This window comes from Panthera onca, chromosome E1, assembly GCF_046562875.1.
Source record: "Panthera onca isolate mPanOnc1 chromosome E1, mPanOnc1 haplotype 2, whole genome shotgun sequence".
NCBI lineage: Eukaryota > Metazoa > Chordata > Mammalia > Carnivora > Felidae > Panthera > Panthera onca.
In genome coordinates this window covers 26,213,148-26,240,705 of record NC_138352.1, presented here as the reverse complement: position 1 = coordinate 26,240,705, position 27,558 = coordinate 26,213,148, and the positions used below count along the sequence as shown (strand labels likewise).

The 27,558-nt window shown below is 44.8% G+C and overlaps 1 protein-coding gene across 14 annotated transcripts in view; it reads left to right on the top strand.

Moving 5' to 3' along the window:
* The window catches only part of SPECC1 (sperm antigen with calponin homology and coiled-coil domains 1), a 283,584-nt gene that overhangs the window by 201,067 nt on the left and 54,959 nt on the right, over positions 1–27,558 (top strand). For 11 of the 14 annotated variants that reach the window (XM_078437671.2, XM_078437667.2, XM_078437673.2 and 8 more), the window contains 5 exons: positions 10,469–10,614; positions 11,771–11,871; positions 14,925–15,006; positions 18,114–18,270; positions 22,715–22,817. In XM_078437671.2, the coding sequence (XP_078293797.2) occupies positions 10,469–10,614; positions 11,771–11,871; positions 14,925–15,006; positions 18,114–18,270; positions 22,715–22,817 (589 nt within the window). Of the gene's footprint in view, positions 1–10,468; positions 10,615–10,852; positions 10,966–11,770; positions 11,872–14,924; positions 15,007–15,107; positions 15,175–18,113; positions 18,271–22,714; positions 22,818–27,558 lie in introns of those variants that run through there. The other 3 variants (XM_078437677.2, XM_078437678.2, XM_078437679.2) reach the window with 3 other exon arrangements.

Below are 27,558 nucleotides of genomic sequence, written 5' to 3'. Positions count from 1 at the left end.
CTACACGTTTTTTTTTCTCTTACTCTGAAACAGTAAAAACCATTATTTTTAGGGTGACTTACTCGGTTTTCACTGTATGTTTATCATATGACCCCAGTAAGCATCCATGGTGAGATCTGAAAAAGAGATCATTAAAAACACTCAACATCTGTGCCTCACGAACCGTAGCGATTTCTAAACAGAATGGCTGAGATTCCGAACGTGTCTAGCTTGTGCCGCTCACTGGCTCTTGTGTTGTCCCCTCTGAAGCGGGCAGCGTGGTGGCATATTATCACTGCCAGACTCTCTGGAATTGGCTCTAACTCTGTGTGCACGGTGTATCCTGCCCTAATGTCCGTCACGTGCCTGTGCCGCCCTCTGTGTTCCCACAGCTGTAACGTGTCACAGCCGCTCGCCGGGGGGCGGGGAGGCGGGGTGGTGGTTCTGGGACTCTCACTGAAAGGCAGAGCCTGGAAGTCCGAGGTGTAGATTCTCGGAGATCTTCTCCGGTTCTCTTGTTGCAGCGACTTTAGTACAGCCTCCCTGGCCCCGCCAGAAGGGTGACCTGTTCTCACGGGGGTTTCTAAGCGGGTTCTGGGCACCTGGGACCGTCAGGGGCCTCTGGTACTTCCTGTGGCCCTCTATATGCAAACTGGCCCTCTGGGATCTCAGCACAACCCTTCCACTCCTCATGTTTTCATGGCTGGAATTTGCATCTGTGGCATTGGATACACAGCCTAGAGTCCTAAAGAGCGATGTCTGCATCCCCTAACCCCCATCTTTTTTTTTTTTTTTTAATGTTTGTTTATTTTTGAGAGAGAGAGAGAGACAGAGCACGAGAAGGGCAGGGGCAGAGGGAGAGGGAGACAGAATCTGAAGCAGGCTGCAGGCTCCGAGCTGTCAGCACAGAGCCCGATGTGGGGCTCGAACTCAGGAGCCATGAGATCATGAACTGAGTTGAAGTCGGATGCTGAACCAACTGAGCCACCCAGGTGCCTGCCCCCCAAACCCCAGTCTTTACAGAGTTGCTTTGAAAAGTGTGGACGTAAGCTTTCCCTAGATCTTTAGGACTTTTATGCCTTAATAATAAAATAAATCCCCCCTTTTTTTTTTTTTTTTTCTTTTTTGGCCTCTACTAGGACAGTAGAGGGATGCCCGAACCGCTCTGTAAATTACAGAGGGGCCTGATTTTGTGCCTCCTGGCGGTCTCTACTTCCCCAGCACGGCTGCCTGTTGGTGAAGGTCTAGCGAGAGGAGGCTGGTGGTGGTGTTTTGAAGTCTCTGGCATGTTCTCTGACTGAAGACCTTTGACTTCCAAAACTGTTAGAGGCACAGGAATGAAAACATGCTGGTCGTATTCTAGATTGCTCGTGTTTCCCTGTGGGTCGGTGTCGGCTACTCCTTCCTCTGTGTGTAGCCTGAGAGCATGTTGCCTCAAGGAACTCCTTTACCAGCCTTTCCCCCTCCATTTCTATTTCCACAGCTCCGTGGTCTCTGTCAGCTAGCAGAGCATTTGCTGGAAGAAAGACAGCCCAGCCCTTGCCATGATGGGAAACTACAGCCATTTCTATATGAAAGGGGGAATAATGTAGAGGAGAAATGACCCCTTTCAAAGAGCCAGATTGTCTCCTTATAACACCCACTGTTTCACACAGAGTCATTGCCATCAAGTCTCTACCTTTTTTCCGCGTTTTGGAATTCACTCATTCATTGTGCATGATCAAAGATGAATGATCCTTCCCTCCTTTTTTTTCCCCCCCCTTTTTTTCTCAGAAGATCCCGAAGTCTTTTATTTGGAGCCTAAGATGAAGTTCTGGAAAACAAAACAAAACAAAAAAGCACAAGCATGTTGTGAAACATTTTTTTTATGTGCAACTAGGGTGTTCCGAGGGAGCAGAGGCGAACACAGCCCATGTTTGTGTTTGACTTTCTGGAGTTTATTTCTGTGCTTCCTCTTGAAAATGGTATCTGACAATCTTGGAATTAACACTACTGAAGGCAAAATAGGAAGCCGTCTGTGTGAGGTCTCATTCTGAAGAAGCCAGCAGGTTCCGCTTCCTTCATATCAAGTCTCGAATGAGCCCTTTCAGGCTGGGGTCTGACTTCATGGCCTCATCGGACACAAGCCACCGCTAAGTTTGGGGTTGATTTCCCAGATCTCTGTTGGGCTCCACACAAATAGACGTTTGGCTGATAATAAAGGATGTAGTTGAAGCAGTAATCTTCCGTGGTGACAGTGCCCGTTGGAACCTGACTGAAAATTAGTCAACAACTACAACAGATGCCTCAGGAATAAAACTCGGGAACTGAAAGGCTTTGAATCCAGAAGTGTGTCGTTGAGTGGGATCCAGAATTCAGAGTGTGACGTTAAACTCTGGAAGCACCGAGTTTGTGAAGATCCACGTTAATTCGGCGGCCGCCGTCAGGCACGGCCTCCTGTGGCCCAGACAGTTCTGGATCTTAGCTGTGTGTCTCCAGGATGAGACCAGAGTCCCTGTCTGGTACAAGGACGTGAGAAACAGGAGCACTGTAACTCAGGAGGATGGTCTGGCATGTCCCAACCAGAGAGCCCAGAATCCCTAGAAACATTTAGCTTGGTGATAGAAAGAAGAGAGTTCAATGCCTTCTCCCTAAAAATAGTTCAGACTCTCGCTGGCCTTGTCCAATTTATATACTGGGAGACCTTTACCTCAGATTGTGAATTTCTTGGAATGCTGTGAAATTCACTTGTCAGGTGTTTTTCAACAGGAACAGTAAGAACATAACCTCAACTTCAGATGCACAGCTATATTTGCACCCCGTATTTCGATCTCTCTTTACTCTGGGTACCGTTGAATATTTTTATACGCAAGCATTTATGAACCGCTAAATAAATATGTTACTATTCAGAAGACGCTGTTGCCTGATTTGTAATCACTGGCCACGTTTTCGCAGGGCCTTCGTGTCATCTTGTCCTCCATTTTCTAAGCGCACGGAGTTTCAGATCTTTAAAGCCACGTCCAATAACTAGAATTTGAGCTAGAAGCAAGCTGGGCTTTCAGTACAGATTTGTTGATAGGAGGCTGATTTTAAATATGAATGCAGTTTTTAAAAATGATTTCATTACGGTAATAAGAGGGCAAGGGGCAAAAATACTGATTTTGCATAAACCGTCGAAGCAAAATGCCAGTGTTTCAAAAAAAAAAAATCTAGTACATGGAATTTGAAGTCTAGATTTGTCTTGTTGAAATGTAAAAATAAATAGGTCACTTGGTGATTGGGTATATTGGACTTCTTAATTACGAATATTTAGGTGTCCGGGTAACAAAAAGGAAATGGATAATGAAGAATAATCTTTTCCCTGGGGTGCCTGGGTGGCTCCGTCGTTAAGCATCTGACTTTGGCTCAGATCATGATCTCACAGCTCATGAGGTCGAGCCCTGCTTCAGGTAAACACAAGTGCCACTTCTCTCTCTCCCTCCCTCCCCCCACCTTCCTCTGCCCCTCCTGAGATTCTCTCTCTCCCTGCCCCTCGGTCACTTGGGCCTTCTCTCTCTTTCTCAAAAAAAAAAAAAGATATATATATATATTTTTTTTTTCTCTCTCTCTAATACCACCCTGTAAGGTAATCAGTGTTCACAGCATGTTTGTTTTTCTTTACCTCCTCCTCTACTCCTAAAAACATATAAGGTTCCTTTTTATTTTTTTTATAAAAATGGCATTATATTCTATACAGTACTCTGCATTTTCACATTTCACTCAACAGTGTACCATGGGCATCCTTCCAGGTCAATATATATGAATTTAACTCATTTTCATAGCTGCCTGGTGTCCTAGAGGATGAATGTGCCCTAGAACATTCAAATATTGTCATATCCGTGAACATCAAGGTTATATTTCATGGTTTTTTACTTTCCCAATAATGGGATAACAGCAGTCCTTATCCACATACACTTATAGATATGTGGTTTTATTTTCATAGGATGGGTTCGTAAAAATATGATTGCTATAATGGAGGATATGCACATTTTTGATTTTAATAGATTTGTTAGATTACTTACCTAAGACTTATGACCTTTTATCCTTGACGAGAGTGCCTGTTTATACACAGCCTTAGCAGAAGCAGATAATACCAATCTTAATTTTTGACAGTAGGATAAACAAAAACTTCTATCTCATTAGTACTTTAACTTTGCATTTTCCCGAGCATATTTTTATGTTAACCATTTGCGTTTTATCTTTTTGAGAATTGCTTGTTTAGCACTTTTGCTTATTTTTTCATTGAGATGATTGTTTTTCTCTTATCCATTTATAAATCAGCATTTTATTAGGGATGTGTATTTATTCCAGTATATTATGGGTCTTTTGGCTCTTCATCTTGATCAGGGAAAATTTTATATTGTTACACAGTGTAATCTGTTAGTATTTTCTTTTACTGTTTCTGGGTTTTGTTTTGTTCTGTTTTGTTTAAGATTTACCCTACCCTAGGGACACCTGGGTGGCTCAGTTGGTTAAGCATCCGACCTCGGCTCAGGTCATGATCTCACGGTTTGTGAGTTTGAGCCCTGCATTGGGCTCTGTGCTGATGGCTCGGAGCCTGGAGCCTGCTTCGGATTCTGTGTCTCCCTCTCTCTGCCCCTCTCTTGCTCGTGCTCTGTCTCTCTCTGTCTCTCAAAAATAAAATAAACATTAAAAATGAAAAAAAGGCTTCCCCTACCCTAATCTTACACAAATAGGCTGTCACATTTCCTTCATCTATTTCTTTCTCTCTCTCTCTCTCTCTCTCTCTCTCTGTCTCAGATACTCGGTCTACCTTTCTTTGTTTAGTCCGATGTGAGGTATGAGTCTTTTCCTTCCAGGTGGACAGCCAGTCATGCCAGCACCATTTATGATCCAAACCATCCTCTACCCACTAAATCAAAATTCCACCTTTATGTTATATTTTGTCTATATTTAGAGGGATGTTCCTGATATGTTTTCATTTCTTTTTTTCTAAAACTTTTAAACAAAACTGCTTTAAAAAAATTTTAATGGGATTATTAGATTGCTGATATCATGTTTTAGACTTGGCCTTTCATCATAAACTGTCATCTTTCATATATTATCCTCTTTTCTTGAATTTTGTTGTATTCTCAAGGCAGTTTCTATCAAGCATATGATTCTGTCTCCTGTCATGAATTTACAAATGTCTGCTCTCCCTTGAGTGCAGTCATTCCTTTCATTTTATGTTATGGAATCTGTGCATAGATCAGGGCATGTCTTAGGGCAGGGCAGATAATTGCCTATCTCCTCTTCTTGCTTAAATGGGTTAGTGTATCAGGGCAAGATCATTGTCTATAGGTGCTGCTTATGTCTATACCCACTTTGCCTGACTACTGCTAAAATCTTTTCATGTCTTAAAAAGATATGAAGAGGGGCGCCTGGGTGGTTCAGTCTGTTAAGTGTCCGACTTCAGCTCAGGTCATGATCTCGCGGTTCTTGAGTTCGAGCCCCGCGTCGGGCTCTGTGCTGACAGCTCAGAGCCTGGAACCTGCTTCGGATCCTGTGTCTCCTTCTCTCTCTGCCCCTCCCCTGTTTGCACTGTGTCTCTCTCCCTCCCAAAAATAAACATTAAAAAAAAAATTTTTTTTTAAAGGATACAAAGGAAGGTTCTTTTTTTTTTTTTTTCAAGTTTATGTATTTATTTTGAGACAGAGAGAAAGAGAGGAAGGGGCAGAGAGAAAGGGAGAGAATCCCAATTAGGCTCTCCACTGTCAGTGTAGAGCCCAATGAACCGTGAAATCATGACCTGAGCTGAAGTCGGACACTTAACTGACTGAGCCACCCAGGCGCCCGAGAAGGAAGGTTCTTTAAGGTAAATTGGTGTTACATATCGGAGACACAGAAGCTCAAATAAAGTACAGAGGAACAGGTTCGTAGTGGGTGAAATTCATGTGTCCAGTTCCTTCTCTGGTGAAACTAATTGTGGGAACCAGCATCCTGGGTCTGCTTTTGCTAGCCATTGTCCATTTTAGGGACGTGCTGTGGCTCTTCCTAATCTGCCCCTTTCTGCTACTGTCCTTTTACCTGGGATAAACCATCTCTGGCCTCTTCGGACAGTCCTGTTAATGTCACCCAGCCCTTGCAGGAAGAATGCTCCGTGTGCCCAGGGCTTCCTCTGCTCCCCTGAGGCCCAGCTCCCTAACGGGGGCCGTCGCAGGAGCTTCCCCACATCTTCATTTTCTCTGAAAGGGAATCGGGAATAAAGCCGTAGTGTTTACTTTCCATCCCTCCCCCCACTGCTCCCACTTACTCTCTATGTAGCAGAAAGTCCTCAAAGCTCAGGCCAGGTAGAGGCTGTCTTTCTGTAGCGTCCGGTGCTGAGGCAGGATTTCCACAGTGACTCTCACTGCTGGGATTTGGAGATGAGGATGCCTGTGTTCAAATTGCTGTCTTACCCTGTTTGTTTTACTGCCGTGTCTACGCTTCTACTGAAATTCCAGAATGGGATTCGGGGAAACACGGATACCTGAGAGCCAGAATAGTTAGGCATTTCTGTTTCACTCTAGAGCCGCAGACCGCTTTTAGATTTGTCCCACGCACGACAGTAAGAGACGCGTGGAGAAAACTGCATTCCACGCAAGGGCGTAGAATGAGCAAAGGCACAGACGGAAGACCTAAGCGGAACAGAGCCCCGGGTAGCTAGGGTCGTAGCCCAGAAGCGAGGTGAGTGGAGGGGAGGCAGAGGTTACGAGTCTTATGGCGCCAGGAAGGGCCTGCAGCTGGGCTCACTCAGGTTTTCAGGAACATGACTGGTCTTCTTTACAGATACTGACCTGCCGGTTATGAAGGTAGCGGTGGTGTCACACAGAGTTACTTTTGAATACTTTAAAACTAAGCATCAGGGCCCCCCCAGGGGGCTCAGCCGGTTACGCGTCTGACTCACGCGTCTCACTGTTCGTGGGTTCGAGCCCCGCGTCGGGCTCGGTGCTGACGGCTCGCAGCCCGGAGCCTGCTTCGGATTCTGCGTCTCCTCCTCTCTCTGCCCCTCCCCTGCTCTCTCTCTCTCTCTCTCTGTCTCTCTCAAACCTAAAATAAAAGCATCAAAAAAAGTTTTAAACTAAGCGCATACAAGAGCTCACATGTTACATTCTTGCATCAACACGGACCTGAATGCTGAAATAAGTGCTGTGGAAAGTCAGCACCACCCCGGGGCGCCTGGGTGGCTCAGTTGGTTAAGCGGCCGACTTCGGCTCAGGTCATGATCTTGCAGTCCGTGAGTTCGAGCCCCGCGTCGGGCCCTGTGCTGACAGCTCAGAGCCTGGAGCCTGTTTCAGATTCTGTGTCTCCCTATCTCTGAACCTCCCCTGTTCATGCTCTGTCTCTCTCTGTCTCAAAAATAAATAAACGTTTAAAAAAAAAAATTAAAAAAAAAAAGAAAGTCAGCACCACTTGAAGACTCTATCTTTAACCAAAGAGAGCAGTGAATTAGAGAGACTGGGTAACATTTTGAAAATAAAAGATGACTGCAGACACAGGGGCACATACGTTTAAATTACAACCAAAGACCTAGAAGGTACAGCAACAGTGAGTACGTGGTCCTCGCCTGCAACAGTCGGTCGTTCTTGGGTATGGGCTGCCCCTTCCTAAGAGCAGATTACTGCATGCAAATAAGAGCAATGAAATAAATACTGATAGCATTTTTAAAAATACACGTTAAGTAAATTACATAACATTTTTAAGATACATGGTACTTACTATGGAGCTGTACACAACATTTTTTTTTGGCAAAAATCGTTCATTATTATCATAGTCTTACATTCTGGAATCAGATGGAGACACGCCTCATTTTTGTTGTTTTCATCGTGCCCCCTAAGCACATGGCAGCTCCTTTATCTGCGAGGCACCTGAATATAGAGAGACTGCTTGCTCGATGCTACAGGGAAATCGAATACTAGGCGTATTGAAAGATAGTATCTTTGTGTACAGTTGTCCCTTCAAAACCATGGAAGCTGTACTTCTGGGTGACGTAGGAGATTTTCAAAGCTCATTTGATGATATGTGTGTGTGGGTCTTGTTCTACAGATTGACCTTCGAACCTAACATCTGTCTTCAGGACGTAATAGCTAGCATAGAACAAATTCCTAACCTTGGAGCTTTTCCTGTATTTAATGAATTCGTGACAATGCACCTGCTACATGCTTAATATTTCTTAACATCCTTTATAGAATACAGAGTCTTACTCTTCCTTAGAACAGACAAAATGTAGTATTTCATTTATTGCCAGCGTTGTTACTGGTCGATCTAGGACAATCCTAACAGGCTGGCTTAAAGGAATTTCAGATCTATTGATGATTAAGGTGCTGTGCTAATAAAAAAACAATAGTGTTCTTAATAACTGTTTTCTATGGTTCTTCAATTCAGGCTTTGTTTTGTGAATCCTTCTCCTACCCCTGACATGCGTATGCATGCACATATACACATGCGTCCTTGTTATATAACATGGCGGGGCAGAGGGTGGTATTTGGTTCAGTAGCTTCTCCGATCTGCTTAAACAACTTGCAGAGTTCCCTACTACTGACTCTTACTGTTCTAGGGAAGCCGAGTGATCATTTGAAATATAGTCAATATAGTCTTGGGGTATCTGAAGGCCAGAGGACTGGGAATCGGCTCTTGGACCCTTGCTCTTTTCTAAATGAGCCTTCCTATTAATCATTTGATCTGTTGAATCACAGAGAAATGTAGGTGATTGAAGGAAATACCTTGGCAGAAGGTAGGATTGTTTGCATTAAATTATCAAGGAACCAAATGAAAATGAATTTTTTAAAAAAGATCTTCCTTTGGGATGCCTGAGTGGCTCATTCGGTTAAACATCCGACTCTTGATTTCAGCTCAGGTCATGATCTCACGGTCCGTGAGTTCGAGCCCTGCATCGGGCTCTACGCTGACAGTGCGGAGCCTGCTTGGGATTCTGTCTTTCCCTTTCTCTCTGCCCCTCCCCTACTTGTGCGTGCATGCGGTCTCTCTCTCTCTCTCTCTCTCTCTCTCTCTCTCTCTCTCTCAAAAAAAAAAAAAAAATCTTCCTTTGAAGGGTGCCCTGAGTTTCTGCAAAGCCCCGTTGGGAGCCCGTCCTTTAAATGGGTTGGTGAGAAGGTGGTTCACTTTGTTTCTGACCTTCCTCGGAATGGCCGGGACAGAAATTGGAGATTTTTTTTTTTCTGCTTGTACCTAACCTGATTTCATTCTATTTCTGCGTATTCACCACTTGATTTTATACTGTATAACACAATGGGGAAAATACAAAAACCAAACTCATTCAGTTAAAAAAAATTGGGGGGGTTGCGGTGGGCGTCTGGGTGGCTCAGTCGGTTAAGCATCCAACTTCGGCTCAGGTCATGGTCTCACAGTTCGTGATTTTGAGCCCCACATCGGGCTCTCTGGTCTCAGCGCAGAGCCCACTTCAGATCCTCTGTCTCCCTCTGTCTCTGCCCCTCCCTGGCTCTCTCTTTCTCTATCTCAAAAATAAATAAACATTAAAAACATTTTTTTAAAACCCAGCTCCCTACCAGTTTCTGAAGTTCCTGGTATTTTCTTTCAAGGAAGTCACCAGGTTATTGATTTTTTTTTTTTTTTTTTTTTTTTTTTTTTTTTTTTACTCAAAAGAAGGGAGAGACAAAAGTGTAGGACAGCATGATTTCAATGTTTTAAGTTCTGCCTCACTAAAATTTATTTTGTTCACATCGATCACAGAGCAACAGAAGAAAGCTTTGAGAATTAAGGACAAGTAAATTCAACCACGGAAGCTTATGAGCAGCTGGATTGATCCCAGAAAGATCAGTAAATAAATATTTTAAACTTCCACTGACCTTATTAAAATACACTGCCAGAAATATTCTGTTTGAGCCATTCTCATAAATGAGTCATCTTCCAAAAACAGCTGGTAGCAATTTGCTATAAGAAAAAGAGTAGTGACTTAGAAATCAGAAGATTGGGAGGTCTTGCCTTGGCTCGTTCACAGGGAGATTAAATGACACGCTAACATGTCCCAGATGAGGCACAAGAGAATTGAATCAGACGATCTGTCTTTAAAAGACCCCTTCATGGGGCACCCGGGTGGGTGGTTAAGCGTCCTACTTCAGCTCAGGTTATGATCTCACGGTCATGATCTCTCGAGCCCCACATCGGGCTCTGTGCTGACAGCTCAGAGCCTGGAGCCTGCTTCTCATTCTGTGTCCCCCTATCCCTCTCTCTCTCTCTCTCTCTCTCTCTCTCTCAAAAATATTAAGAACATTAAAAAATTTTTTTAAATACTTTCCTGGCCATTCCCAAGAAAACATCTCTGATAAAAATAGAGGGCAGTACCTATATTATTTCCCAGAGAGGCAAAGCGGATACAGAAAATGAGATTTTAAATTGGGGATCCTCCTTCCGGATTTGTTTTTCTCGGCATTGTTTCTGTTTCCATCTGTGTCTCTTCCCCCCCTGGGAACATCCTCCACCTTTTCAATTTGCCGTACTCTTTACCATGCAGACCTGTGAATGAAGAGTCAGAACCCCCCGAGGTCGATGCTCCCAGCCGGTGGCATGGCGTCTATGTGAACAGAACATCTCCGACGCCTTCGGAATCTGCGACCACCGTTAAGTCCCTCATCAAGTCATTTGACTTGGGACGTCCAGGTATTTCATCATTTGGTCTCACGAATCCAACTCAGACGGTGGCCCCACATACCAAGCTGTCTCTACTCCACACTGGCCCCAGATTAATGCAACCACAAGGGCTCGTCTACATCATTCTGCATGTAGCTGCCGTGTACAAGAGACTTCTGCAGCCTTGCTGAAGCTCCCGTAAGACAACCCTGAAGAGTCTGCGTCACACGTAATACAGCCTCCTCTTTTCTCTCCATCTCTTCCTTAGCTTTAATTCCAGACGTGCCACGTTCCTCTTCTGCCTCTATGTCCGTTAAACTCAGGTTACCACCACTTGCCTTCTTACCGTCTCATGAGAGTTAGCAGGGTCAACCGGAGGCTTCATTTCCTAGAAAATGAGGTGTTGAATCTATGCATTTGGCTCTCTTGTTGGACACCCCCCGCTGCCGGCCTTGCTCGTCTCACAACATACCGTTAGACTTTTCTCTCCCTGGTCTTGTGTGCGACTGCCTGTTCTGACCTGTCATGCCTGATCTTGATACATTCCCAGATTTTTCTGTAAATGTCTCTCTGGCTCACAGTTCACCGTTATTCACTGTTAACTGTGTACGTGAGGAAAATGCATGTTGCCACTCTACGCACATAAATATAGTAGATGGAAGAAACCAAATGTGCATCTGTCCGAAATAGCAGTATATTTCTTCTCTTGACCGCAACAGATAGGCCTGTGGTGTCGGGAGACTAGAGTTATTACCCCTAGCTAATCCTAGGATGCACCTGGTTGTCTTTGCTAAAATAGTTTGTAGCTAAGTTAGATGAAGATTAGCCTGCAAATATTAAAAGATATGAAAGCCGGTGACTACGTTCAGTCTGCGAAGATAGGAAGTGAATGAACAGTGAATGGTTTGCGCAAGAATTTTCCTGCTCCTTCTTGCCTTAGATGCCTCGTCACGTGTTTTCTTCCCCCCGTCACTGTGTGGCCCACCTCTAAGAGCAACCCCCATGTAGTTGGCTCCTCCCCGCTCCTTCCCCTGTTCAGCACTAGTGCAGAGGAGAGGACAGAGTGGTACCTTAGAAGCATCCTGGGATGCCTTTGTAGTCACCAAAACAGTAACAAATGAGGAGCTGTTACTCGCTGTTTTGAACCGGAACTGCGTACAAATGTCCCCTTCTCTTTGCTTGGCAGGTGGAACCGGACAGAATATTTCTGTCCATAAAACCCCCAGAAGCCCCCTGAGTGGGATCCCCGTGAGGACCACTCCAGCTGCTGCGGTTTCTCCAATGCAGGTAAGAGAGCTTTGGCCACGTGGGTGGTGGCCCGTGCCACGTGGTATCATCGTGGTGTCTTGTGCCCAGGCAAGTCGCAAAGGGAAAGTGAAAACCCAATTGTTTTATTCTTTGAGGCACTTGAACATCGTTTTTAATAGGAGTAAGATAATAATAATGAAACTTTCGTTAAAGATTACAATTCTAGGGGTGCCTAGGTGGCTCGGTCAGTTAAGCGTCCTACTTCAGCTCGGGTCATGATCTCGCAGTACGTGAGTTCGAGCCCCGCGTCGGGCTCTGTGCTGACAGCTCAGGAGCTGGAGCCTGCTTCACATTCTGTGTCTCCCTCTCTCTCTGCCCCTCCCCTGCTCTTGTGTGCGTGCTCTCTCTCTCTCTCGAAAATAAACATTAAAAAAAAATTTTTTTTAATTATAATTCTGGGCACCTGGGTGGCTCAGTCAGTTAAGCATCCGACTCTTGATTTCTGACAGTGCAGAGCCTGCTTGGGATTCGCTGTCTCCCTCTCTCTCTCTCTCTCTGCCCCTCCCCTGCTCACACAGGTGCACTTTGTCTCTCTCTCTCTGTCTCTCTCAAAATAAATAGATATTTTTTAAAAATTTTAACAATTGCAGTTCTGAGGCCTGATAAAGATCCAAGAGAAGCATGCTAAACCTCATATAATTTTGTTTGTAAGGTATATTTAAAATTTTCAGTTAACCGAAGATTGTAATTTTTACCAGAAGTGGATATTGAACTAGTTATTTTTCTCAAAGAATTGTGTCTTTTCTTTTTTTTCCCAAAAGCCCCCCAGAGAGAGAAAACATTTATAATTTGTAAGTTCTTAGAGTTCACTGGGTACAATCTGTGTCACCTTTGCCGTTTTGTGAAGGTTCTAGATCAGAGCTACTTGGCATTTTCAGGGTCCAGAGTGCTAACCATTACACCATGGAACCCACTTGCTACTTGGCATTTTCTAAGGCTGGGGCTTTCAGTGTCATTGGTAACATTCAGCACTCTGCTCTCTCTGAGCCAAGGGTAATGTCATTAACAAGTACCCTTTTGGGGCACCTGGGTGGCTCAGTCGGTTAAGCGGCCGACTTTGGCTCAGGTCATGATCTTACCGTTTGGGGGTTTGAGCCCCATGTTGGGCTCTGTGCTGACAGCTCAGAGCCTGGAGCCTGCTTCACATTCTGTGTCTCCTTCTTTCTCTGCCCCCCGCCCCCACTCCCGCTCACACCCTGCCTCTCTCTCTCTCTCAAAAATAAATAAACATTAAAAAAACACGTATAGCTTGAATGTTTCCACATGTACACACCCCTGCAGCCAACACCAAGGTAAAGCATTCTCGTCACCCCAGAAGGCCCCCCCCCATGCCACCACCCAGTCAGTAATCTCTTAAAGTAGCCATTATTCTGACTTCTGTTACCCCATTGGATCAGTGTTACACTGACCTAACCATTGTAAAAGGGAGTGACTTAAAAATCTCCCTTGCTCCCTAGCCCCAGAAAGAACCACTGTTGATGGCTTGTTGTGTATCCTTCTAGATGTTTTTCTTTAGCATAAAAGTGTGTGTGGTTGGGGAAGGGGGAGGGAGAGAAAGTTTTATAAATTAGATTACACTAAACATCATTCGGACACTGGCTCATTCCACTTTGTCGTTGGAATGGAACCCATGAGGGCAGGGATTTTTATCTGTTTTGCTTGCTATTCTGTCTTTTGCCTGGAACAGTGGCCGGCACATAGTTCTATCACAGTACAAGCTCAGTAAATATTTGTTGAATGAATGAAGGAAGCTATCAGAGACATCTTTACATGTCAGTATTTGGAAAAAATACTGCATTCTTTTTTTTTTTTTATTTTTTTTAATGTTAATTTATTTTAGAGAGAAAAAGAGACAGACTGTGAGCAGGGGAGGGGAAGAGAGAGAGGGAGACACAGAATCTGAAGCAGGCTCCAGGCTCTGAGCTGTCAGCACAGAGCCCGATGCGGGGCTCAAACTCATCAACCGTGAGATCATGACCTGAGCTGAAGTCAGATGCTTAACTGACTGAGCTACCCAGGTGGCTCCCCTCCTTCTTTTTTTTAAGGCTGAATAATATTTCAGTGTATGTAAATACCACATTTTGTTTATCCATTCATCTGTCCATGGACATTTAGGTTGTTTCTGCCTCTTGACTATTGTGAGTAATGCTGCAACAAACATGGGTGTGCAAAAATCTCTTCTAGATTCATTTTTTTTGGATATAGACCCAGAAGTGAGACTGCTGGATTGTGTAGGAGTTCTATTTTTAATTTTTTGAAGAGCCTCCCTACTATTTTCCATAGCGGGTGCACCATTTTATATGCCCACCAGCAGTGCACAAAGATTTTAATTTTTCTGCATTTTGATCAACACTTGTTATTTTCTCTCTCTCTCTCTCTTTTTAAAATAATGACCCTTCTAACAGATGTGAAGTGATATCTCATTGTGGTCTTGATTTGCATTTCCCTGATGATTAGTGAAGTTGAGCATCTTTCCATATACCTGTTGGCCATTCAGAAACAGTATTTTTACACACCTCCTTGAATATACGTAGAATTTTCCAGGAAGGTACTCACAAAGCTGATTAATTATGATTAATTAAGAGAAGAAACAGGTGGTGGGAGTGAGAGGGAGACTCTTTCCATTTTATGTCCTTTCTGTTCTTTTGAGGATCGGGCCAATTGCATTTATTACCTATTCAAATAAATAAGTCGTGTTGGTTTTTTTTTAATGTATATTTATTTTTGAGAGAGATGGTGAGCACAAGCAGGGGAGCGGCAGAGAGAGAAAGAAAGGGAGGGAGACACAGAATCCACAGCAGGCTCCAGACCTCGTGCGGGACTTGAACCCACAGACTCTGGGATCACGACCTGAGCTGAAATCGGATGCTTAACCCACTGGGCCACCCCGGTGCCCCTAAATAAGTTGTTTTAAAACCTCCCTCTCGTGATTCTGATGAGTTTAAGAACCGTTGTGTGGACACACACGCCTTGTTTACGCTGTCCTTGGGGTCACAAGCTCACCTGTGCTGCTGTGCCTTTTGGTTTTTTAGAGACACTCCACTTACAGTAGCGTTCGGCCAGCCAGCAAAGGTGTGACTCAGCATTTGGATCTTCCAGAACTTCCACTCTCAGGTAATACAAACACCTTTGACTTATTTTTTTGTGCGGTCAACGTTTCTTCTTTGCCTGAAACTGAGCTTAGAAAAATAATCCATGGCATTTATCTCAAACAGTTGAAAACCCCAAATGTTTTGTGTGATGGGTGTTGGATCCTGTTTCCTGCCAGCTGTCCTTCCCAGCGTGTATGTGTTCAGGAGAAATGTCCAGATTTGGAGGGGGGGTGGGGGGTTGCTTGCTTTTTACTGAATCTCAAGGGAATAATTTACAATCTTTAGAAGTCGCTATTTTAAGAAAAAAATTTTATCTGATTCTAAAGGTCTGTGGCTTCCACAATTCCTGAAATATGCCTCTTTAGGGCTCTGTCTCTGAGCGTAGTCCCCTTCCTGTTGTTACCGCGGGTATTTTCTTTACTTATTTTGAGAGAGAAAGCATGAGCGGGGGAGGGGTGGACAGAGAAGGAGAGAGAGAGAATCCCAAACAGGCTCCGCACTGTCAGCACAGAGCCTGCTCGGGATTCTCTTTCTCTCCCTCTCTCTCTGCCCCTCCCTTGTGTGCATGCACTCTGTCTCTCAAGATAAATAAATAAACGTAGGAAAAAAAAAAAAAAAAAAAGGAAGAACACTGTCTGGCTCATAGTATCGCTCCAAGGGCCGAGTGAACGCGGCCGGGTGTGGGGTGGGTGCTGTGGAAGTGTTGGCTGTTACCACTCTAACGTCTGGTCTCTTGGAATCAGTTCGCCTGTCAGAGCAAAGAGGCATTAGCAGAATGTTAAGCTTGTCCTGAGTATTTACCCTAGAAATTTATGTGTATGACTCTGTGGTCACTGTTGTGAGGAAACAAAAAAGATAAAAAAGAAGGCGAACACTAAATGAATTATTTGCCGGTGCCTCACAGGAAGGCCAGAAAGCCGGAAATCTAGATTGCATAGATAGAAGTCCTGTGTTGCTAAGCATCAGACAAAACTTCTGTAACACAACTTCTGTAACACAATTCTGTAATTGTGTGAATCTAAAGGAATTCCAGCTGTTCTTCTTTTAGATCATGGTCAAACACCATTAGGTTCCTTCTTAACATAGTTATTTCTGAAATAACTATTGCTATTGTTTTGGTCTTTCACTGGAAAGTCTTTAACCTTAACCACCTTATTTTCTTTCACTTCTGAATTTTGTTTTCTTTTTTTCGTGGAATAAGAGGATTTTAAACGTACGTAAATACTGAAACTGACAATGTGAGGACCGCCTCAGCCCGTCCCCTGCATTTTACATGCGAGAGATTCAAGCCCTACGGAGACTAATTGATTTATAACTGGTCCCACCGATTCTGAATGACTCTGGGACCAAGATAGGATTTTTTTTCTGATTCTTTTCACCATGTTGCCTTTTGGAAATGAGGCTGGTGATTGCTCTGATCAGATAGTGACAATGGTTTATGTAGGACTTGATAATGACCTCAAGGAAGAAGAAGAAAATGGTGTCTAAGGGCAGGAGAATAAGAAAAAACAAAGGGTAAGTGAGTCCAGTAGAACAGGTCATTATTTCTCTGCAAACTAGAGAAATGGAGGGAGGCCAAAACAGGGTATTGGAAACCCACCCGATTTGAGTTCCTACACTTGCCATATAGTGGAGAATAAGGAATAAGTTGATTATATAATACCTATAACATAAAAGTTACCATCTTAACCATTTTTAAATGTACTAGGTGAGCTTTAGGTCATAACATTTGTCTTCTCTGTTCCTCCCATGTTAAAATTTCCTTTGGTGGGGAGCCGGGGTGGCTCAGTCAGTTAAGCATCTGACTCTTGATCTCCACTCAGGTCTTAATCTCAGAGTCATGAATTCAAGCCCTGTGTTGGGCTCTGCACTGGGCGTGAGGCCTATTAAAAAAAAAAAAAAAAAAATTTTTTTTTTTTTCCTTTTGTGTCAAGAAACCATTTGTTTAATTGACAAGATAAATACTGACGCCAAAGCCATACTGGCTGTTGCCCTGAAGTAAACAGTTCATTGTCAGCACCCGCTCTTTTCGCCCACCAGGCACCTGTCTACCCGGATGATTCTATTTACCATACTAAAAAAGGATTACATGGTAAAAGTTGCTTGCATTCAACCCAGCCTTGCCAAGACTGAGGTCATCAAAAGCTGCCAAAGTGGGATTAATGCGCTGTTTTTGTTGTTTTCTTCAGTGATGTAAACACTGTTTTCCCTCTGCTCTTCCAGGCTAATTAGCCTCACTCCCCACTTTACTACCCATAATTGGTGGCTCTTAGCTGTACAAGTATTGTTTTCTTCCGTGACTGTGGTGTCATAGGAGGCGACCATGGGCTTAGCCTGGTCACAGAGGCCTGTCGTGTGGCATTGAGCAAATCACTGTGTTCTGTGCTGTTGCCCCCGTTAACTACAGACCAGACCATCTCAAATTTTCCTCCCATTCTATACCCTTGTGGTCCTTTAAGAAACATCATCGGGACGATCCAGCCTGTTTCATCAACGTGTTTTGGTTTCTAATATAACAGCAGAGAGGAGCCTTTAAAGAATTATTTTTGCTTATTTGTAAGCAAGCCAGACCCTATGACTGGAATGGCTTGTTTTCTTGCAAAATAGTTATCAATTCTTGGAAAAGTAATCAGCTTTTTGCCTGCTGCCACCTGTGACTTGAAAATCCCACTGGGCACCTACCTGCCAGCTCTCTCTCTCTCTCTCTCTCTCGCTCTCTCTCTCTCTCTCTCTCTCTCTTAGATGCCCATTGATTAAAACAAAGTGCTTTACTTGGGGACAGGGCTGGTTTTGTGGGCGTGTGACCCGTGCAGAGCTCTTGGAAGGGCTTCAGTTCAGTGTTCCACAGGTGCCATCTTGAAATTCATCATAATTCTTGAAGAAGAGGCTAATTTGTCAATAGTCTCTATGAGTCTTGTAGTCAGTCCTGCCTGGAGAATCCTTTCCAGAAAACACTATGTCCCTATTTGCATTTTTATTACTTAATCGGAAACTGTATCTATAAATCTATATCTGTTCTATATATTTGTACTTGAGAATAAGATGAGAATTATATGGTACTTGAGAAGAAAGCGTGGTGACCAGATTTCTCTTCTTCAGGAATAGGTGATTATGTTGTTGTTCACACAGATCTTCTAAAGGGAAGGGGTGAGGACCTGAAACCGGACCCTTACCTCCGCAAGAGCCCCTCGCTCGAGTCTCTGAGCAGACCCCCTTCTCTGGGCTTCGGGAACACGAGGCTGCTGAGCGCTTCCACGGGGGGCTTGAAACCACAAAGCAAACTCAGGTATCGCATTTGAATCAGTGAGAAAGCACTGGGCTGATGACCTTGTGTTCTTCCTTCTGTTTTATCCCCTCTGGTCAGGTTCCTTCTTACGTATATTTCCTGAATGAAAACGACCCAGACTCAGCACCTGCCTTCAGCAAGAGAGGAGGGCACTGCACCACAGGACGGTGCGGAGTGAAATAAGAGCTGTAGAAAAAGAAGTATAAGCAGACTACGTGGGGAGTTGTTAGTTGGATGAGGAAGTCGGGAGTGAGGAGGCAGCGTTTCTGCCATAGGGGTCCCTGCAGGCGTCACCTTGAGGCTCTGCTGGAAGTTCAGGGAACTGGCGGTGGTTTAGTTTGGTTAGACTGGACTGCGGGCCGCACGAGGGCAGGGGCCCCGGCACACACATCATCAACGTCAGGATTGGCCAGGAGGCAGATAGGTGGTTAGGGTATCACCACCGGAAAGGCAGGTTGGAGTCACATTGTGAATGATCTTCATTGCCAAGGCTAGAGGTCTGTACTCATTTCGGTAAAGCGGTGGGGAACCACTAGGTTTGTGGCCTCTTGTTTCTGTTGTTTCTGATTGCGAGTAGTGGTTCAGTAAACAGTGGCATGTCGGAAGGACCGGAGGGGCATTTTGAAGTCAGTGTCGAAAGAGCCCGTTAGTGGTGATGGGGGGGGGTGGGGGGTGGAGGGGGGACAGAGACTGCGGGGGTGGTCACCAAAAGCCTGTCTTTGCTCATACCTCTGCCACTTCCTCCCTGCTCTGTGCCCCTGCTCACCCAGGCCACGGCAAACCTCCCCGCCCTCTAGCCGCTCGCTGCTTCCCCACGTAGAGTCATCCTCTAGAACACCGAGCGCGTCCCGTGCAGACCTTGTCAGAAACCTCCCGTGACTCGTCATGCACTCTTCCACCTTTGCTCCTTATTCTGGTTCTCTGCAGCTTAGTCTCACCCTGCTCACGTGCTAGCGTGTCCCTGCCCTCCGCTCCGTCAGAGCCTGTTTTACTCTCAGCCTTTGCCGCTAACACATGCATTGCTGACTGCTCGCGAGGCTCTGGCCTGAATTGTCTTCCTTCTGTCCCTTTCACACTCCCCTAAGTCCTTCTCCTTCAAAGCCAAGCAAACTACCCTGGTAGCGTCGATGCCCCCTTTCTCTGCCTTTGGTGTCTTAACCTCATTTGGGTATTTAATCCACTGTGGTGTGGTGTGTGTGCCTTTGTCCCCATTGAAGGCTGCACTATGTTTATTTTTTAATGTTTATTTTTGAGAGAGAGAGAGAGACAAAGTGTAAGCTGGGGAGGAACAGAGAGAGAGAGGCAGAATCTGAAGCAGGCTCCAGGCTCTGAGCTGTCAGCACAGAGCCCGATGCGGGGCTCAAACTCACGAACCGTGAGATCATGACCTGAGCCGAAGTCGGACTCCCCACCGACTGAGCCACCCAGGTGCTTGTATGTTGCACTTTAGTAGATGGTGAATACCTCGTCTCACACTTTGATGTCTCTCCCAGCCCCCTGTGTTGTGTTACACACACAGCATTTCATTCAGTCAGTGCTTAGGAGTACGTAGATAAATGAGTACACAAAACAGGGCACTTTAGTAGTAATGGCTTTTTAGCAAACATCATAACTACAGCATTATGTGTGTTACAATAGGATTTTATAAAAGTCTGAATAAGTTCAGCTCTTGTCATACCTTTGGGTGTGGCCTATATTTGCACCCAAATAGATGAAGTCATATCTTTTCAGAGGTTTAACTTAAAGCCCCAGATATTACACATTAGTCTTGTTTCTGCACAGGAGATTTAAATGATCAGAACTTTTTTTTTTTTAGCTTTTTAAAATGTTTATTTATTTCTGAGAGAGAGAGAGAGCAAGCAGGGAAGGGGCAGAGAGAGAGGGAGACACAGAATCTGAAGCAGGCTCCAGGCTCCGAGCTGTCAGCACAGAGCCTAAAGCAGGCCTCAAACTCATAGACTCGGACGCTCAACTGACTGAGCCACCCAGCCACCCCCCAAACCTTGTTTTTAAGGACCAGAATTAGTGCTATTCTGAAATTGCTCTTTTCTTTATGCCACAAATGTGTACAGAAAAGGCTATGTGTGTGTGCTGTTGATGTGACACCCTTCATCGTGAAAGATTAAATTAGTGGAAATCAATGTGTTGTTTTATTTTTGTATTCATCACTGAGACGAATGACAGGATAGAAATTAATTTCTTTTGGAAGTTTTCATCCTATTGATATTAATTTGGAGCAGGCACCATATCTAGTTAACTTTATTTTTTCAAAGAAAATTGTCCAGTAAATGTTTTAGTTGTCCGCCTTTACAGAAACTCTTCTCCCAACCTTCATTTCGGTCTTTCCTCATTTGTCAGACCTAAAAATTCAGTTCTAAATGACAAAGTAAGACGTGGCTTTAGTAAACACAGGCCACGTCACTGTAACATCATAGGCTCTTCGCGACTCTGACGACAGAAACTCACGGATAATGCCAGGTACAAGAAAAACCAGGCATCAGATGGCACCAGCAACATTTTAATGCAAGTTTATGAAGTTTTCTTACTATCTCTACCCTAATTCAGATTGCTGAGGTCTGGAATCATTACATTCCTCCTTAAAAATATTTTAAAGGGGCGCCTGGGTAGCTCAGTCGGTTAAGCATCCGACTTCGGCTCAGGTCACGATCTCGCAGTCCGCGGGTTCGAGCCCCGCATTGGGCTCTGGGCTGATGGCTCAGAGCCTGGAGCCTGCTTCCGATTCTGTGTTTCCCTCTCTCTCTGCCCCTCCCCCGTTCATGCTGTGTCTCTCTGTCTGAAAAATAAATAAACGTTAATAAAAAAAATTAAAAAATATTTTAAAGTATTTTCATTAAGTATCAGAATGATCCAAAACAATAATAATAAGATACGTGTAAGGTATAAAGAACAACAGTGCACCTGGATATCAACCTTCCAGGGCAAGGAGGAGAAAATTATTATTACCATTGAAATCTCCCATCAGCCCCTGTGCGCTGGCCTCGCCTCCCTGCCCCGCCCCAAGATCACCACTGTCCTGACTGTTTTGTATGTCGTCCTCTGCTTCTCTTTCCAGTTTCACCACGTACGCTTGCACCCCCCAACAATATAAACAATACATTATTTAAATTCTCATTTAAAATTCTGTATAAATGGGAACATACAGTGCTTTTCTCTTTTTTTTTTAAATTCAAAATTGTTCCTGCTGTGCATTCAAGTCATTGCATACATCTCAGTTCATTGGCTTTTATTGCTGTATAGTATTCCTTTGTATGACTGTACCTCTGTTCACTAATTTTCCTGATGATGTGCATCTGATTGTTTCCAATTATTTGCTAGTATAAAAAAGTGCCAAGGGGCGCCTCGGTGGCTCAGCGGGTTAAGTGTCCAACTTCAGCTCAGGTTGTGATTTCACGGTTCGTGAGTTTCGAGCCCACTGCTGAGCTCTTCGCTGTTGGCACAGAGCCTACTTTGGATCCTCTGTTCCCCTCTCTTTCTGCCCCTCCCCCACTTGTTCTCTCTCTCTCAAAAATAAACATTTAAAAAATGTCTTTTAAAGTAACGTAGGCGTCTATTAAAAATTGAGGGGTGCCTGGGTGGCACAGTTGGTTAGGTGGCTGACTTCAGCTCAGGTCATGATCTCACGGTCCATGAGCTTGAGCCCCACGTCGGGCTCTGTGCTGACGGCTCAGACCCTGGAGCCTGCTTTGGATTCTGTGTCTCCCTCTCTCTCTGTTCCTCCCCGGCTTGTGCTCTATCTCTCTCAAAAATAAATAAATGTTAAAAAAAATTTTTTTCTTTACAAAGTTAAAAAAAATAAAAATTGAGAAGAGGGTGCCTGAAGTCTTGCTCTCAGAGTGCTGTTATATTATTTAGTAAAATCACTTCCTTTGGCTAAACAGGTGCTCAGAAATGAGTTAGTATCTCACAAACTGGGGAGTATCACTTTTGGAGTGTGCAAAGCCCCTCTTTTGAGTAGTTTTTACTGATTTTCCCCTTTTATCTCCATTCCTATCACCTCTCCATAAGCAGCCAATCTAGTGGTTTTAAATGCCCTTTCAGCCCACCTTTCATAGGTTACGTAGGTATAGGTGTAGCCTTGGAACACGTAGAATAGTTTTTCTAGAGTCTTTAATTAAAACGATACTGTACTTAATAACTAAAGGACTAGATGAATGGAACAACAGATGGATTTAAAAACAACCGAAAACGAAAATCAACCTGTTTCCAGACTTCTGACAGCCAAGCAGTACGATTTAATTCTTCTTTCATATCGTGAGACATAATAAAGACGTATCATTCGTATGACTAGCATGACATAATAAAGACTCATCTCACTGGAGAGACCTAGACTTCTGCTCTATAATCTAGTTATTTGTTTCTTGCCTACTTGAGGGTCCTAAAAATTAGCCTCTTCGCTTTACCACGTGCTCTTCTTTCTAACTAGTGTGGAGAGAAGAGACCCCCTCGCTGCCTTGGCCCGGGAATATGGCGGCTCCAAGCGCAACGCTCTCTTGAAATGGTGTCAGAAGAAGACAGAAGGCTATGCGGTAAGCGACCGTGGCGACCGGCTTCCACCCGGCTCTGGGCGGCAGGCCTTTGCCAGGGTTTGTTCTGGGCACGCACATGGCTTGGACGGGCCGGTGTGCGTGGAACTCGTGTCCTTCTCTTCTCTGGGGGAGGGGCCGCCAGGTAGTGGGGTTTGCTGTGGTGCCCAACGAGGTGAGTGGGACTGAGAGCCAGTCTGTGCTCTACCCAACGAGCCATGTACCTCAACCCAGGTGTGCATCTCCTGTGGGAAGGGGCACCTTTCTCTTTGCTCAGAGGAGACGCAAACTCTGCAAGCAGTGCACCCAACAGGCTGCTTGGCATGTAGTTTCAAGTTTCGAACTTCAAGTTTCAAGTTTATCAGGACAGTATTTGTTTTCTGGGAAGGTTACACAAGGAAGTGACACCCGATCTAAAAGTGTAAGCTTTGTTAATTGTGAAATGCCGTATGTAAAGATAAAAATACCTCGAATATAAGTGATAGTTTCATGGATGATTATGAGGTGAAAACCCACGCAGTCACCACTCACATCCAGAAATGGAGCATCGCCGGTTCCCCAAAATCTTTCTTATGACTTTCTAATCGTAGCCCCTCACCACTCCCAAAGATAACTCTTGTCCTCGGTTTTGTTCCTCATAGCTTTCAACGAAAAGCAGGCATCCCTAAATGCTAGAGTAGTTTTGCCTGCACTTGAACTGTACATAAACGCAGTCAAAAACTATGATACCTGCATCTGGCTTTTCTCATACAGTATTAAGTCACTAAGGCTTACCCCAGCCGTAGTTCGTCATTCTCTTTACCCTTTGGAACCTTTTGTGTGATCGTACCGTTATTTACTTATCCGTTCTATCATCGCCGGACAGATGAGTTATTTCCAGTTCGGGGCTCTTGCAATAGTGTGGGTGTGTTCTTGTGTGTGTCTCTCGGAACACACATGCACTCGTTCTTTCTGGGCCTACGCCCAGAAATGGGATTATTGGGCCATCGGGGATGCATATATCCAAGCACAGTTGAGAGTGCCAAACAGATTTCTAAAGCAGTTGTGCTGTTTACCTCCCACCAGCAAATGATGAGAGACCTGTTTTTCTGCGTCGTCCCAGTCTTTGGATCAGTGCGTACTAGTGTCTGATTGTGGTTGGGATTTGCACTTCCCTGCCGGCCAGTGAGGCTGAGAACTTTTCCGTATGCTGACTGGACATTTGGGTAGTCCATTTGGGGATGTGCCCTTCGGGTGTCTCGCCCATTTTTAAATCAGACGGTCTTCTTTCCCTTGTTACTTTCAGGAGCTCTTTATATGTTCTGGATACCCGTCCTTTGTCAGATAGATGTATTGTAAATATCTCCTCCCCGGGTGGCTTGAATTTTCACCTTTTTGTTGAACAAAGTTTTTAATTTTAATTAAGTCTGTGTGTCAGTCTTTTCCCAGTGGTCGGTGCTTTTTGCATCTTGTTGCAGAAATCTTTATTCCAAGGACATGAAAATATTCTCCAGTGTTTTCTTGTACATATTGGATTGTGTGACCTTTCCCATTAAATAGCCATCCTCTTTAAAATTGTCATCTCCAGGGTGCCTGGGTGCCTCAGTCGGTAGAGGTGCCTGGGTGCCTCAGTCGGTAGAGGTTGTGACTCTTGATCATGGGATCATGAGTTTGAGCCCCACGTTGGGTGCAGAGATGACGTAAATAATTTTTTAAAATAAAAATAAAATAGACTTCTCCTGCTTTCTCCCCACTCAGGCCCCACCTTCGTATACCTTTACCCGACTTTGCTAAAAATTTTGAAGATGCTAGCACCACAACACTCCCTCCCCCATCTTAAGCTTTGAGGGTAGCGGGGATAAATAAAGAAAGAAACAAGCAAGAAAACAAGGCCTTGGCCAAGAGCCAGCCCAGATGGTTAAGCAGCAGCAGGGCTGGGATTGTCTTTCTAATAGCAACAACCACGGGTCTTCAAATCAGACTCCACCCAAGGACGTAAGCGTTTTGTGTCTTTGACGTTGCCTTTTTTCCCCCATTTTCCGACAAAAAAGCAAAAGCAAAAGATTAGTCCAATTAATGACCAGTAATGGAGACTCCCAGGGGAAAAGCTGGCTTCCCATGCATCGTTTAGTCTTTCAGCTGCTCTCTGCACACTCTGCGTCAGCCCCTTCCAGGGCTTGAAACCACCCCATAAAGGAAAGCCACCCCGATGACAGCACCCCTCGGCATGTCAGCCACACTGCCGGGGAAGTGGAAGAGCATGAGGAGTAGGGGAGAGAAAGTGATCCCGGGAGGCTTTAGGGTAGGGGGAGTAGGAATGGTAACAGAAGACCGAAGCTGACAAAAGCCAGGAACAGAGTCCTGGCCGTGGCCGAGCCACACGCGGCCGCTGACGCTTGATGGCACTGTCATGTCCCCACCTCACAGAAATGGATGGAGGGAAGTGCTAGATGGATACAAAAAGACAATTCAGATTTCCAGAAGGAATCGGTCCTTGGGCACCTAATGCCGTTATAATTAGGTTGCAGGGAGGGATTATACGATAAGACCTTTCCCATCATAAGAATGAGAATAGTATTTCCGGCTGTGGTGATTTTTTGTTTTGTCTTGTGTACATCTTGAACTAGTTTTCAAAGCATTTTACGCTTGATGAAGCCCCAAGGTCATTCTGCCTGAAGAGTAATTTTCATTCATTGTTAAATCTCCGTAAGTTTAGAGGGAAGCATAAATCATATGTGTCTGATTTATTTACTCCTCACAAAATATCCTTTGTCTAGACCTGTTTGTCTGAGACGCCTCTTAAGCCTTCTAAAGCTTGTCTTCTCCGACTCAGGAAGCCAAAAATAAACTGTAGAAAATTCAGATGGCTCAGTTTAAAAAAAACAAAAACAAAAAAACAGTAGCCATGTGCATTTCAACTTAAAAGAACTTTCTGTTTAGCCCACCGAAGTATAGCACGGATAGATTATGTCCAAACTCTGCATATATTATTTCAGTGAATCTTCACTGAGGGGCCCTGTTTGGGGCCCCGTAATATTTTAGGTGCTGGGAAATCAGCAGGGAATGAAACAGAATCTCTGCCCTCATGGAGCTTCCACCCACATGAGGAGTGACAATTAAAATTTAAGAAGTATAATACCTGAGGGGCACCTGGGTGGCTCCGTCGGTTGGGCGTCTGACTTCGGCTCAGGTCATGATCTCGCAGTCAGTGAGTTCAAGCCCCGCATCGGGCTCTGTGTTCACAACTCAGAGCCTGTAGCCTGCGTCAGATTCTGTGTCTCCCTCTCTTCTCTGCCTCTCCTCCACTTGCCCTCTGCTCCTCTTTCTCTCTCTCTCTCTCCCTCTCTCTCAAAACTGAATAAATGTTAAAAAAAAAAAACTTTAAAAAAAAGTACAGTACCTGCTATATTGGAAGGTGTTATGTACTGTGGAGAAAATTCGGAGCAGGGGAATTGGGATCCCTGGGTGTGTGGACACCAGTGACATATGAAGGTCGGGGAGGTGACATTTGAGCAGTGGCTCACCTCGCCTGAGGAAGGCAAGGACTTGTGCGTTTTCATCAGGGTGTATCTCATCCCAGGTACTAGGCTTGGAAGGTCAGAATGAGGACATCATCGCTGTAACGACCATGTCCATTGGAACTTAAGTAACATGGCGTGACAGCAGTGAAAAGTTAGAACAGCAGCTCAGACCTGTGGCCGAGCCCCCAGGTTCAGCTTTCGGATGTCTTGAGTAGCCCCAGGACTGAGGTCAAGTGGAAAAACACAAGCATGCACTCTGTCCAAAGTGAGGCCCACCCCGAGCTTTAAGTGGCTCTCAGCAAAGAGGAGACCTTTCTAGATGATCTGCTCAACCCAGATTTCCTTGGAATTGTTTGTTTAAAGTCAGGCTTCCAGGAAGCCCCTGCAAATCGCTCTCCAACCCCAGCCAAGGATAGACCTGACACATAGAACCCTCCGTCTCTTTTTTAAAATCTGCTTTCAATTCTCTCATTTGGGTTATGACAGGGAAATTTTCATCTCTCATGTAATTACCAGAAGGGATTCCGAAGGGGCCAGAACACAAGATGGTGGGTGTGATAGGCAGAATTCTAAGAATGACCCCCAGGGATCCTCACCCTTAAATAATCTCCTATGTACATGGGGCAAAAGGGGCGTTATCTGGGTAGACCTAACACATGAACCCTTTAAAATCCAGGAGTTTCTTCTGAAGCATCACAAGGACTCAGTGCACCATCAGTGGGTCTGAAGTTGAAGGGGCCACATCCGGAGCTGAGAGAGGTCCCTGACTGATGGCAGTATGGAGACCGGGACTTTCTAGCACTAAAGCGTTGGAGCGCTGAGGTCCTACCGATACCCAGAAAACACCATGGGGGCCACCTCGCAGTTGTGAAATCAACCAGTTTGTGCTGGAGTGTCCTTTGTCATTTCTCTCCCTGTCCTGAAGCCCCCAGACCTCAGCTCGGCTAAGGATGGTCACTGCCATTCTTTAGTTGAGGGACCTGGCCACTCTGAAAAATGTATGGAATTCAGCCGTAAATCTGCAAAGTCCTCGTTCCTCCCAAGAAGAGTGACTAGGCACAGCCACCCCATACCTCTGAAGGTGGCACCGTGGGTGTGTTCCCAGAGCCCTGCCATACCCGGCCAATGTGGCCAACACTGGTGATTTATTTGGCTGAAGGCACAGGTAGGGGATTACCCATAGCTTCCCTACCTCTCAAAAGCTAGGGGTGCCTGGGTGGCTCAGTCAGTTAAGTTTCTGACTT